Below are 13,493 nucleotides of genomic sequence, written 5' to 3'. Positions count from 1 at the left end.
AAGAAATGTCTTCTCTCCCTTTGCTCTAGTTAATTGTTCTTGTATGTAAGTTGCTTTTTATTCCAGTGTATCCACAGTGGTGAAATCATAAGGCCAGCCATGTAGCCAAAAGTCACTCCAAGTGTACAGGAGATGGGCCGTATCTGCGACAGTCTTTCCCAATTGAGCGGACTAGAAAAGATTCCAAGCCATGTTCCTATAGAGCTAGAAATTGTAATGATCTGAAGACTGTTCTCCCAAATGGTGACTCCATTTCTTCTGAAAATTCTTAGCTGTGCTTTGATGTTTGGTTCTAACAAACATGAAAAAGGTACAGTAGTAAAAGTAGACAAAATAACTGCAAATGAAAATGTTTCTAACACCAACTCTGTGAGTGGTGCTCCATGTAGAACAAAATTTATGTGAAAGAAGAAGCATCACATAAGAAATTAGATACAGCATTTCAAAAATCTGGTCATCTTGTATGATAATGAACTTCTTTTAGTGGGTGTATTTGGTTTCACTACTAAATATAATACTAGCTTGACGGCAGTTACAAAAACAGAACAGATGTCCAACCATGTCAAGTGTGTTTCCAATATTGAAAAGTTCTCCAAGAAGAATGATGGACTGAAGATGCTTAGGATAATTGAAAATCTGCATAAAAGATGGGTATGCAGTAGTCTCTTGCTATCAGTTATCTTTCACAGTGTTTTGAGAGGCTGTCTAACTCTCCTGCCTGTGGAAGAGAAGCAGGGATAATGCCTCCCACCATTAGGTACAACTGGCTTCCCTGACCCTTAGACAGGTGCAGGCCTGTGAGGCCCAAACATCTCTTTCCTACCACTAACTTTTTCTTTCTTCAAAAGGTGATCCACACTCAGTTTCTCCCTTTAATGCTTTTGTGGCTCAGAGCTCTTAGAATTTTACTTCAGACCATGTCTATCAGGTATATACATATCACTCTGAACTTTGTTTCACACCTCCATAATTTTTTGCCCATTTTTCCAGGAGTATCAATCCCTCCCAACCCCTTCTCTCTCTCTCACTCCTCTTCCTATTTACCCATTCCTTTGGTTATTTTATTGGCTACTAGAAGAGACCTTATTATGGTTAAAAATCTTTTATAAATAATGGTCATGAAATTTTAAGCTGGCTATCATAATGGGATTTTCAGGCATGTAGAGCAAATTGAGAAATAGTTAAATTTGGCGTATTTTGTAGAGCAGAATAGGAAGCTAGTGCAAACTTCCAAACGAATTATTTTCATTACAATTTTGTACTACCTTACAGAATCTAAAAATGGTAATGTTCTGGACTTTTAACTTTCTGGACTTCCAATAAATAGGAATTGGAATATTTTTTATGTCTACTAATTTGCGTAAAGCAAAAGCTTAGCATTTATAGACCAGTAGTTATCCAAAAGCCATCTTATTAGCAATTAGTTTTAAGTCTCATATGGCTGGTGAGAAGACATGGCTCTTTTAGGATACCATGGCCCATTAATATATTGTTAATAAATACTAATGATGTATAAGAGAATGATAAATTTACCTGTTAGGAACGGAATAGATTCATGATACACTTAGAAAGTGATTATTTCAATAGTGGTTGGGGTAGGCCTCACTGTCATATTTAAAATAAAAGTTTAGAATAAGAAAAACTAACCATGAGAAAGGTCTGGACCATTCAGGGCATAGAAAAATTTATGTATAAAGGTCCTAACATATAAGAGAACTTAACAGGAAAACCTGTGGCCTGGATGGAATAGAAGAAGTGGCGATGAGACTGAAAGATTCAAATGGCAGATCTGAAAGGAGTCTTGATTTTATTTTGAGTGTGATAGTATGCCTTGAAACTTATTTAAAAAGGGTGCTGGCATCATGGAATAGGTGGTTTGAGAAGATAACACTGGCTGCCGAGTAGAGGAGTAGTTGCGTGAAGAAAGAAGGGAGGCCTGTCCAGAAACTGTTGCAATTTTTTAGTCAAGTGATAATCTTAACTGGGAATCGGGCGATGCCAGTGAAAAAGGAAATAATCACATGGAATAAGATATCTTTGAGAAGTTAAATAGCCAGCACTTCTGATGGATTTGATACAAGCTATAAGGATGATGAAGGATTTCAGGATGGTGCTCCAAACTGAGGTTTGAGCCATCAGTTAGGTAGTGAGTGAGGCCACTTACTGAAATCGAGAAGATTGAAGTTGAATGGACATCCCTGGATGTGGCAAGCAAAAAATAGTGTTAAGCATGTTCAGTTTGAGGTGCTTTTAAGATACACTAATAGAAGTCTCAATTATATGAGATTGGAGCTCCCAGAAGTTATTGGTGCCAAGAATATAAACTTGGGAGTTATCAGTATGTAGTTAATTATTTAAAGCTTTGTTAGTCGATGAAATTATACAAGAGAGTGAAAAGATAAGGTTCTGAAACTGATACCTGAGGAATTCCAACATTTAGATATCCTCCAATAGAGGAGGCAAAAGCAAAAACTAAGCATGAGCAGTCTAAGAAGTAGGAGAAAACCGGTCTTGCAAAGAGATGAAAGTACTTCATTACGTAGCTGTCATCACCATCAGTTGCTGCTGAGAGATAAGTAAGATATAGATGCAAAATATCTGTTGGATTTAGCAGTATGGAGGACATTAGTTTTACATAATGGAAGTTCCCAAGGTGTGGAGGAGTTGGAAGTTGACTAAAGTCAGTAGCATACTAATGGAAAATAAGAATTGGTGACAAAGGAAGCTAGAAGGAAATGTGGTAACAGGGGAGAGATTTTGTTTATTATAGAGATACTAATGGGAATGACTCAACAGAGAAGGGGGTTAGTTAAGATTGAGGGCAGACATTAACCAAAGAAGTAAAATTTCTGATAAAATAAAAGGAGAGGGGGATTAGACACATATTGGGAATTGGCCTTCAACTGGTAGAAAATTTCATCTTTGAGACAAAAGAAAAGAGAGACACAGGTAGATATATAAAATTAGCCATGGGAAAATGAGAAGCTTTCTTTTGACAGATTCTATTTTCTTGATGAAATATGAGCCAATATCATCAGAAAAGATGGAATTAATGTGGGAAATTTGAAGAATGAGGAAAAGTGAAGCATTGTGGAAAGTGAGTGAAATTACTGTTAACACATTGATGTTGAGGGTCCAAGGTGTTTGACTCTGGATTTATGATGTTGCCAATATCCTCATTTGTTGGATTTTCTCTAAGTTTTGGCTACTTTTTGGGAATCAAGGCAGTAAAAGAAGACAGATTGTTGAGCTCATCTATGGTTGTATGATCCTTAAGTCCTTTCAATTCTTATTTTTTACCTAATTTTCAAGAATATCTCTGTTCTCTATTTCTTAATAAAATCTTAAATTAATGAGTTTCAATATGAGGTTTGTTTAAGAATGTAATTTACTTCTAAAATACTAATAACATAGATGTGTTTATCAATTTTAAATTAGATTAGAAGCTAGAGTGTGACAATCTCTGTTTAATTGTGGTGTGGTATATTCTCAGTGTTCTTTATATGACATGGCCCAAATATTGGTGTTATCCTTATCTGCACTTAGGTGGATCCATGTCCAGGGAAGATGAGTTACAAGAAAAGCAAAATGTTTGAGTCTAATTTTCCAGTAAGAAGTTATTTGTTGACCATTCTGAAATGAATTCGCTTTTCTAAGATTTTTAAGGTGAAATGTGGAGTCAGGGAATTAAAGCTTATAGCTATCACCCTGAAGAGGAAATTGACTTATTCGGATGAATTACTAAGCAATTTATTACTACAAGGAAAGTTTTAGTCATTATTTTATATTGTATACATAGCAAATAAGTTATTAAGAGGGATCACAGAAGGTCAAACAGGAAATCTTCAGATTTATGGACTTTTGGGTTAGTAACTCTGAAGTATTTTTCTACATTTCTTTTTCTATAGTGGAGCCATATACATACATACATACACATATACATATATATAATATACATATATAGTATATTATATGTATATGATTTTTTATGTGTTATTTTTTTATGTGTTATTGACTCTGAATTCCAAAAATTAATTTCTGGTTGGACATTTTTGCTGTGTATCAATGTATTGATAGACTGGCGCCATAAAAAAATTAGAATGCCTTACTGATTTTTAACTACATCAACACACAAGGACTAAAGAATAAAAGGAATTAGTACTTAATTCCAATTGACAAATATTGATGCATTTATGTTCAAGAGTAAAAGCTCTTTTAATACATGATGGTCTGCCTTGGAAAAATTAAGTTTCTTACATAATTTAAACAATCAGATTATCTGGATTTCAAACAGTCAAATTTTCTGAAAACATATTTAATCATAATAAAACTTTGATACTTAAGAATTCCAAATGCTGCAATCTTTTTTCCATCTAGAATATAGCAAGAATTCTGTTTCTTCTTTAAAAATATTTAAACGACCAGAAAATACCAAGGCTTCATGTTGAAGTGATAGGTGGTTGAATTATATCTTTAGACGTTAAAGGAGTATACTCTACATTCTATTATTATCCCAAATCATTTCATGGATTAAATTAATATTCTGCCAAACTGGATAGTATCAGAAACTTTTGCCTATTTTTTTTACTTTTGTCTATTTTTAAAAACCAAATAATTCACCTTTGATGAATATAAAATACTACTACTCAAAAAAGAAAGTTCAATACATTATGTTTTCACTGGGTAAGAAACATGGGACTATGAAAAGTTATACAAACATATCATCTCTTCCCACTTTCAGCATTACTGCATCCATTTCATCTCTGATCCTCCATTAGGAAGATTTAGGAAATGACCAGCACTTTCACTGTCAATAGTAAGGTTACATTCCAGTTGTTTTCTAAAACTTCTGTGCATACATGATAGATTCTTATCATTCCAGGAAGAAGCACTACTTCTGATGTACTAGACATACACAAGTCTCCACTCTCTCATCAGACTTTTCTTAACAAAGGGCTTAGTAAATCTATGGGATTTCTGTCCATCAGAGACACACAAGATGAGGAAGACTATTTCAAGGACATTTCATCAGATAATAATTCCGGACACGAAGATTCTGAAAATGCCTGCTCCCCTTACCAGTTCAAAACTAGTGGCCCAGAAAAAAAAACTCTCCTTGGCATTGATGTGCTTCCCAAGAAGAAGATTTGGGCTTCATCCATGGACTTGCTTTGCACAGCCGACAGAGACTTTTCTAGGGAAACAGGTGGATTCCGACAGTACCTCCCTGAGGCAGTAACAGTGCGGACTTCAACTACTCCTAGAAAAAAGGAAGCAAGATACTCAGATGGAAGCATAGCCTTGGATATCTTTGGCCCTCAGAAAGTGGATCCAATGTTTCACATGAGAGAATTGCCCACTTCCTCAGCAATATCAAGTGCTTTGGACCGAATTCGAGAGAGACAAAAGAAACTTCACGTTCTGAGAGAAGCCATGAATGTAGAAGGTTAGTAATTTTGTATGTGTTTGAGAGAGAATTGAAATGAAATATTTAAAATTGTGTTTTGAAATAAAGAGGGTTATTAAACCATTCCACAAGTCTTATTTCCACTGCCAAAGCTTTATACCAGGTTAGCCTCTTTTCTGTCAGTTTCTGTCCTCTCCACCAAAACCCTAATCAAAAACACTACTCATCTCTAGTCGTCTCTAGTCATCTAGTCATCTCTATTAAGCATTCCACTCCAGGCATTGTATAGCACTTAAATATTTTGGGTAGCATGTTTTTAGATTGTGAGCTTCTCAAGGCAGGAGCTGTGTGTTCTACTTGTTTTACTCCTCCACAGCACTGTGCATCTTGCACTCTCTCTCTCTCTCTCTCTTTTTTTTTAAGATTTTATTTATTTTTTTGACAGAGAGAGAGATTGCAAGCAGGCAGAGAGGCAGGCAGAGAGAGTGGGGGAAGCAGGCTGCCCTATACGGGGCTCAATCCCAGGACCCTGAGATGATGACCTGAGCCGAAGGCAGAGACTTAACCCACTGAGCCACCCAGGTGCCCCCTGTATCTTGCACTCTCAAAAGCGGCTTCCCTACAGGACTGGTTAATGGAAATATGAGGCAGTAATCCAAATCAGCAATTCTAGGGAGGCAAAATAGCCTGGTAAGAGTGCATTGGCTCCCAGACCACCCACTTCAAAAAAGAAACATAGGGGACACAACTCTTGGAGGACATAATTAGTTTGGTCTGGAATGAAGTTTTAAGTCTATATTTTAGAAGTTATGGTGTGTAGGTTTATAGATTTAGAGGCAGACAGCCCAAGCTTGAATTGTTTACTGCATAAGTAGCAGTATGATCCTTTCTTCAGCAACTGGGCTCAATCCCTTCAAGGGTAAGTTACCCCATCTATAAAAGGTGCTTAACAAAAGGAGATTCGGTAATGAATGTAAGGTGATTAACAAATCAAAGTATCACAGTATTAGTATGAGGTGCATAAAAAACAACTTTATCGATGATAAATTCTTATTTGCAGAGCATAGCTGTGGTTCAAAAATACCTGACTGGCACACAAACCTCAATGTATTGAGTAGAATAAAATTATGTGTTAGACATGGATAGAGGCCTTTTTTAACATAAATAAATGGAAGAGAAAACAAAATTAGAATTATCAGTCTAATCCTCTACACTTTTGAAGATTAAAATGTCTCAATGCATTTATAGACTGGTGCCTTTCCTTGTAGACAAACTTTGGGACCTAGCTGAGAGAGAACTTTAAGGTGTTTCTAGTTCAACGAGAGTAGTGGCATAATAAAGGGTCATATTCGTTTTTAAGGCCATTGTTCCAGTGGAATATTTTTGATTTTTAAAGTGCTCTGCCACTGGTTTGTTCTGTTACTTAAGGTTAAGTTTAGCTCTGGACTGAAAATAATCTACACATTGTGCTTTACTTCTAATAAAAGAAGCTTTGCTTCTTTTTTTCAATTCAGGAATTGCAAATTAGCAATGAATTTGAAATCATAAAGGAAATTATTGAACACTTAATTGATACTACGGGTATGTATGTATATGCATTTAAAGAAAACACTAGAGGCACCTGGGTGGCTCAGTTGGTTAAGTATCTGCCCTCGGCTCAGATCATGATGCCAAGGTCCTGGGATTGAGTCCCGCATTGGGCTCCCTGCTCAGGCAAAGAGGCTGCTTCTCCCATTTGCTCTGCCTGCTACTCCGCTACTTGTGCTCTCTCTCTGCGTCAAATAAATAAGTAAAACCTTAATAATAAATAAATATATGTGCTGCCGAAGTGAGCACTTAATAAATAAATAAATAAATAGACACTAGCCAACTTTATGAGATGATTGTATGTAATCTTGATCTGAAAACTTTCAACAACAGAAAATAGCTTAGAAATTTGTTATATACATGATTTTACTGTTTAACTCTGACCAGTAAATTTTTAGAGTTGAAAAGTTTTTAGAGTTGAAAAGCAGAAAAGGCACTTTCTGTAGCTTAAAGTCTTCTCCTTCATAAGTTGTACTTCATGATTACTTAAAGTTGCACAACAACTAGCATTAGAATAACAGCCTGACCTTCTTATGAACATGCCTCGTAGAGAGGTTTATGTGAAGAATTTTTGCCCTATGTGGGGGGAGAAAAAACCAAACCCTTACTTATTCAAATAGATAAAACTGTGATAGTCTCAGAGTATAAATAGCAAAGCTACCTATTGATGTAGATGTCTGTTTCTAACATTTAAGAAATTGGGTAATTAACATGTGAATATTAAAAATTAAATTAATTTAAAAATTAAATTATTGAATATTAAAAATTAGTGAATATTAAAAATTAAATTAATTTAAAAATTAAATTAAATCCTAATATCTTATGTTCTCATGTGTGTGTTTTAAAAGATTATTTACTTCAGTGGCGCCTGAGTGGCTCAGTCGTTAAGTGTCTGCCTTCAGCTCGGGTCAGGGTCCCAGGGTTCTGGGATCGAGCCCCACATCGGGCTCCCTGCTTGGCGGGAGGCCTGCTTCTCCCTCTCCCACTCCCCCTGTATGTGTTCCCTCTCTTACGTGTCTCTCTCTGTCAAATAAATCTTTATTAAATAAATAAAAGATTATTTACTTCATATTTGTTAAATTAATAGTTGTATGATTTAGTAAAGTCTGAAAAAAGTGTTATTTTTACACTTGAACTTTGGTTTGAGAGCTAAACTGTAAAGAAATCAGACACTAATGGAAATATATGAGCAGTAAGCCAAAGTATCTCCTAGTTTGCATATTAGGCTTTTATCTTGTTAGGGAATGTGTGCAGGCACATGTGTTAAAGAAATTCAAATACACAAATTTGTTGACAACTTGTTTTTCAAATATGCACATATATCTACAAAGATGATGTATAATGTTATTGGACCTTATTTATTAAAATGGTAACTTGTTACAAACCTTACTTCTAAATTTAGAAATTTTATATTCATTACAAGAGATTCAAGAAAAGAAGAAAAGGAAAAGGTTGTTTGTTTTTTTTAAAATAAAATATGCTTTGTATTGTTTGATACAGTACCATTTTCATCCTGAAATCTTTCTTTGCTATTGAAGTTTTCAAAAGCATTTGTTCTCACAAAGAACCTACTCATTTTTCCCAGGGTGTATTTTATAACCAAGTTAAACAGACACCTTGAAAATGTTAATATACTATGGAAGTGCTTACACCATCTTAAATAAACTCCATTATTATATAATAACTTTCAAGTAGTAATAAGTTATATTTCCTTTAAACTAAAGGTATTCTTCAAAATGAATGTTTGATGTTTGGAAATCAAAAGCAATAATTCTTAGTTATTTAGTTGAGTAATTTGCTGGTTTTATACTGTGCATGTTCCAAAAGTGAAATAATTTATGTTAGCTGTTCAAACAAAAGTGCAGATTGTTAATATAAAGATTTTAACTAGTATACAAAGAAGAAAAAAGTGGGAAACAATACAAATCCCATTTATCTCATTTAATTCTCATGAAAAGTAGGCTTCACTGGTCCCTTTTATGTGTGAGAAATCAAGCAAAACAGTGGATATTGCTAATGTACACATTTCTTTTTAAATACTATTGTTTTAAGCCATTTAAAATATTAATAGTGCTCTGTACAATTTTTGTGATCTTTAAATCTGGCAGTTGCTACTGGCTATCAATAATTATAGAATTAGAAGAGGTCTTAGAGTACATATTCCTGAAGTACATATTCATGAAGATTTAATAACTTACCCAAGACCACGTAACTAGTTAATGATAGCGTTTCCATCATTATGGGAAATTGTGGATTTCCATCTAGATTTCAGAGCTCTAGTCTAAGAATTTCCAAATCTCTGTTACTTCCTAATTTTTAAAAAAGATGTGTTCCAATGTTCATTGGGTTAATACAGCAACCGGAAGAAAAGTAACTGCCAAATTTCGGTTTGTCCTTTTAAGCGTGCAAGGAGGCTCATTGAACTAATAGGAGAGACAGTTGTATGGGATGCCTGGGTGGCTCAGTCAGTTCAGCATCTGACTCTTGATTTCAGCTCAGGTCATGATCTCAGGGTTGTGGGATTGATCACCATGTACAGTTGTGCACTCACCACAGAGTCTGCTTATCCCTTTCCCCCTGCTCCTCTTCCTACTGTCTCTCTCTGTTCCGCTCCCTCTTTCTCTATCTCAAATAAACAAAATCTTTAAGAAAAAAAAAAAGAAAGACAGTTGTGTGCTTCAACCTCAGATGTATAGCCCTTTCCTTAGTCCAGCCTCTTGAAAGGAGCCTTTTCCTAAATCATCTCTATAGCATTTCCTTAGCTGACAACATCAACCAGCCAACTAAAACAGGGAAGAGCAGAGTTTGGTACTAGAAGGAATCTGGATACTATTTAAACCAAATCTCTCACTTTCAAAAGCCTGGAGTAGTCTAGGTTGCCAAAGGAGATACATAATTGGTAATTTATAACAGAGCTATATTTAGAATCCAGATCTCTTGAAACCCAGAGAAAGATTTTTTCCACTCTGCCATTCTGATTTCAAGCAGAAACGAGATACATTTCAGATAAGTTATTTGGAAAATTTTTTACTGACTGGAAGGTTGGGCATTCAGCTAACCAACTAACAAACCCCTTCAGTCTCTTCCTAAAAAAAATTATATAATTTTTAATACAGTAAAATGAGATAGTAAAATGAAAAAAAAGGCTCAAATGAGGCAATTTTTGTTCTTTCTGCAGCAAACCACACTGGATAGGGGTTAAGATGGAGCTCTATGATGTCTCAAGCTCTATTGTGGTAGAGAGCATTTTAATGGAGCTTTCCTACAGTAGGTGGTTATCCTGCAGCCAATGAAATAAGGGTATAAACTCCCAAAGAGTAGTGGTGACCACTGAGTTTTCTGATCTCCTTGAGAACAAAATAAGAAATGAACAGAAAAGACCCTGAGAAAAAAGCTATAATTGAAATTTAAAAATTATAAATATAAGACTATTTCTATGCTTACTAAGTTAATACTTAATCTTTCAGATAGTTTTCTACGTATAAAAAACAGTAAGGAAGGGGCAGGAAGAAAAATAACAGGTTTATCTTGTGGAAACTAGTTATAAAATTTAATGTGACTCCTTTTTTGCTTTATTCTTTTCATTTCACTGTTTTCACCTCAGCAGAGTACTGTCCTAGTCTACTTTCTCCCTTTCTCTCTTGTTCCTGTATCTTTTTTCCACCTTTCTACTCCATCTCAAAATCTGATATATCATGTTTTCTTATAGAAGTATCTGTCACCGTCTCTCTTGTATGTAATCACCGCACGCTCCCTATCTAACATTGCCGTGTGGTTTGGCAACACATTCCTGATTATGAGAGACTGACTTGGAGCCAATACTGTGAGTATAGTATGAACAGCACTCCACACCCTGGGCGGGGACCATGAATAGCATTTTGCTTCCAACAGTCAAAACTCCTCTGCATTCTGTATAAATACTAGAAGGGAATATGAAAAACAGATAAAATTAAATCCTTCAAAAATGACTATGGTTAAATATTACTATGTAAGGGGTTTTAAGTCAATCTACTTTCCTTCAGCCTTAACTATTGTTTAAAGACAACAATGTTGTGACCTCTGATCAAGCCTTAGTTTGCTGTTCTGTGCCGGTGAATGCAGCTTAAACTCTGTGTTGTGCAACTAGAATATGTAAGCACTCAAGTACGTGAGCCTGCGCTGATTACTGAGGCACCTTAATGTTTCATTGTCATGAGAAGATTGAATCCGAAAGTTCACATGTTTTTATAGTTGCGTTTCAGAAAAACAAGGGGATGGGTTTATAAATATTACAGTGCAGCATGCAGGATACTTCTCGTGACATGTTATGAAGAGACAAATTTTTCTTCAAAACTTAGCTCTTTTAAAATCCAAAACAGGGGCACCTGGGTGGCTCATTCAGTTAAACATCTGACTCTTGATTTCGACTCAGGTCATGATCTCAGTCCTGAGCTCAAGCCCCACATTCACTCTGTGCTGGGCGTGGAGCCTGATTAAGATTTTTTCTCTCCCTCTCCGTCCGTACACCCCTCCCCACTTTCATGTGCTCTCCGTCTCTCTCTCTCTCTCTGAAATAAATTAATTAATTTTTTTTAAAAAGACAACTTTTCATTTATAGCCAGGTTCAGAAAGCCTTTTCTCACCTTCCCAATGTAGGATGATGTCCTATTTTCATTGAAATTTTTTGTTTTGAGGAGCTTGTTTCTTGTCATAAACATCAGAAATTTGACATGGTCTGGGGGTGCCTGGATGGCTCACTCAGTTAAGTGTCTGCCTTCAGCTCAGGTCATGATCCCAGGGTCCTAGGATCAAGCCCCAGCTCTCGCTCCCTGCTGAGTCGGAGGTTGCTTCTCCCTCTCCCCTGTACCCCTCCACCTGCTTGTGCTTGTTCATTCTCTCTCTCTCTCTCTCTCTCTCTGTGTGTGAAATGAATGAATATTAAGATCTTTAAAGAAAAAAATGAAAGAAGAACGTTGGCATGGTCTAATTCATAGCTATGTCCTTAGTATCAACCACTATATCCTATGTGATGGTATTAATCTAAACTGAGTATTGCAATGTAGCTATTAATATTAAATATTTGGTAAGTGTTTTTTCAGATATGTGATTTGACATTCTCTGATGAATTCTGTGTAGTTAGGAGACATCCTACCTCCTTCTCCTGTGTTTTGTCCAAATCTAAGAAAGTGATAACCTTACCAACCAACATCAAATGCAGTCAACTTCCTTTAGAGCTTTGGACTCTTTGAAAGCTTTAGAAGGGGTAGTGAAGTCATTATAACACAGGATCCTGGAGGATTCTAGAAGAGTGGTATAGCCAGCGCAAGACACAGCCCAGATTGGTAGCTACTACATTATATAAAACTGCTCCAGATTGAGGGAACTGGAAACTTCATTCTTTCTGCTGTTCTTACTCTGCACAAATTTTACATCTATAAAGTAATTTGCAGGGCACAGCATTTCTCCATATATTTTTCCTCAATTATGTATTTTTACCCTTGCATGAGTTCTGTTCCTCCTGATTAAAAATTTTATTTGCCATGTCTAGCTCTCAAGGGATTTTAGAATATGTTCTATTCATATATCATGTAGCATGATATTACATAGAATACAGTGGACTCTAGTGAACCTATAAAAGGAATAATCTTTATTCCCTAAAAATGAATCCCCTGGAAAAAAAGCAAAGAAAAACACTTCATATATGAAAACATAAGGTTATTATTTTTGTTTCTTTGGCATATTTGAAAATTGAAATATTTCATTAGGGTCATAACCTTAAAAATGCAGAGTTTTAAAAAATCTTTATAGTTATTTAGTTCCTGATGCTGCAATTGTCTTGAGTCTCACTTTCTGCCTGTCACTTGTCTAAGTTTGAATATGTATCACTTGTAAATTATGTTTTTAGATTATAGTTTGTGCCAGCTTAGTTTGATTTTAATATGAATATTGTAAATTTGAACATTTCCTCTGAAATAACTTTATGTAACTTGGAATATCATGTAAATCTCCATAATATGCTAAATATTAAAAGTATAGTGTTCATGATCACATACTATAGCTTTATATGTTTGAAGTGTTAAGTGTGATAAGCAGTGGTAGAAATTGTGACTCTAACTGCCAAGAACTATGGCTAAATGCTCTAGCCTATTGAAAAACTGCCTCTTATTGTTACTATGTAAGTGACGTCGACAGGATATTAGGGCTGGAGTGATTTTTGTTTAAAGGATCAGGTTATGGTTAAAGAATAATAAAATGCCTCAGATTTTCATATCTTGTATTCTGACAAAAAAATAGTATACTTTCAATTATGGTAAAATAGTGCTAGAAATGAAAAGATGTCTTCAATTGTCGGTGTATGTGTGATTACAAAATCTCTATAACTAGACTTCTCTCCAAATGTTGATTCTTTAAGCCATCCTTCTGTGGATCCTTTTCTTCTCATTCTCTCTCCACTAGTCTACAGAATGCTTTTGGAGAGAATGTTCCTTTGTGTTCTATGTGTTTATATACATAGACTCAC

The 13,493-nt window shown here is 35.4% G+C and overlaps 2 protein-coding genes across 6 annotated transcripts in view; one reads left to right on the top strand and one right to left on the bottom strand.

Annotated features, from left to right (window-relative positions):
• PTPN13 (protein tyrosine phosphatase non-receptor type 13) overlaps positions 1-13,493 on the top strand; it is a 204,684-nt gene that overhangs the window by 99,655 nt on the left and 91,536 nt on the right. For 4 of the 5 annotated variants that reach the window (XM_045997257.1, XM_045997256.1, XM_045997254.1 and 1 more), the window contains exon 7: positions 4,883-5,446. The exons of the other annotated variant lie outside the window; for it this stretch is intronic. In XM_045997257.1, the coding sequence (XP_045853213.1) occupies positions 4,883-5,446 (564 nt within the window). The remainder of the gene's footprint in view (positions 1-4,882; positions 5,447-13,493) is intronic. 5 annotated transcript variants of the gene reach the window in all.
• On the bottom strand, positions 30-2,536 carry LOC123932533 (phosphatidylinositol-glycan biosynthesis class F protein-like). The gene is given in 2 exon segments (XM_045990834.1): positions 30-680; positions 2,420-2,536. Coding segments are annotated over 2 exon segments (768 nt in total).

Source organism: Meles meles, chromosome 2, assembly GCF_922984935.1.
Source record: "Meles meles chromosome 2, mMelMel3.1 paternal haplotype, whole genome shotgun sequence".
Classification (NCBI taxonomy): Eukaryota; Metazoa; Chordata; class Mammalia; order Carnivora; family Mustelidae; genus Meles; species Meles meles.
The sequence above is the reverse complement of the archived record's forward strand: the minus strand, read 5'-3'. Positions and strand labels throughout refer to the sequence as shown.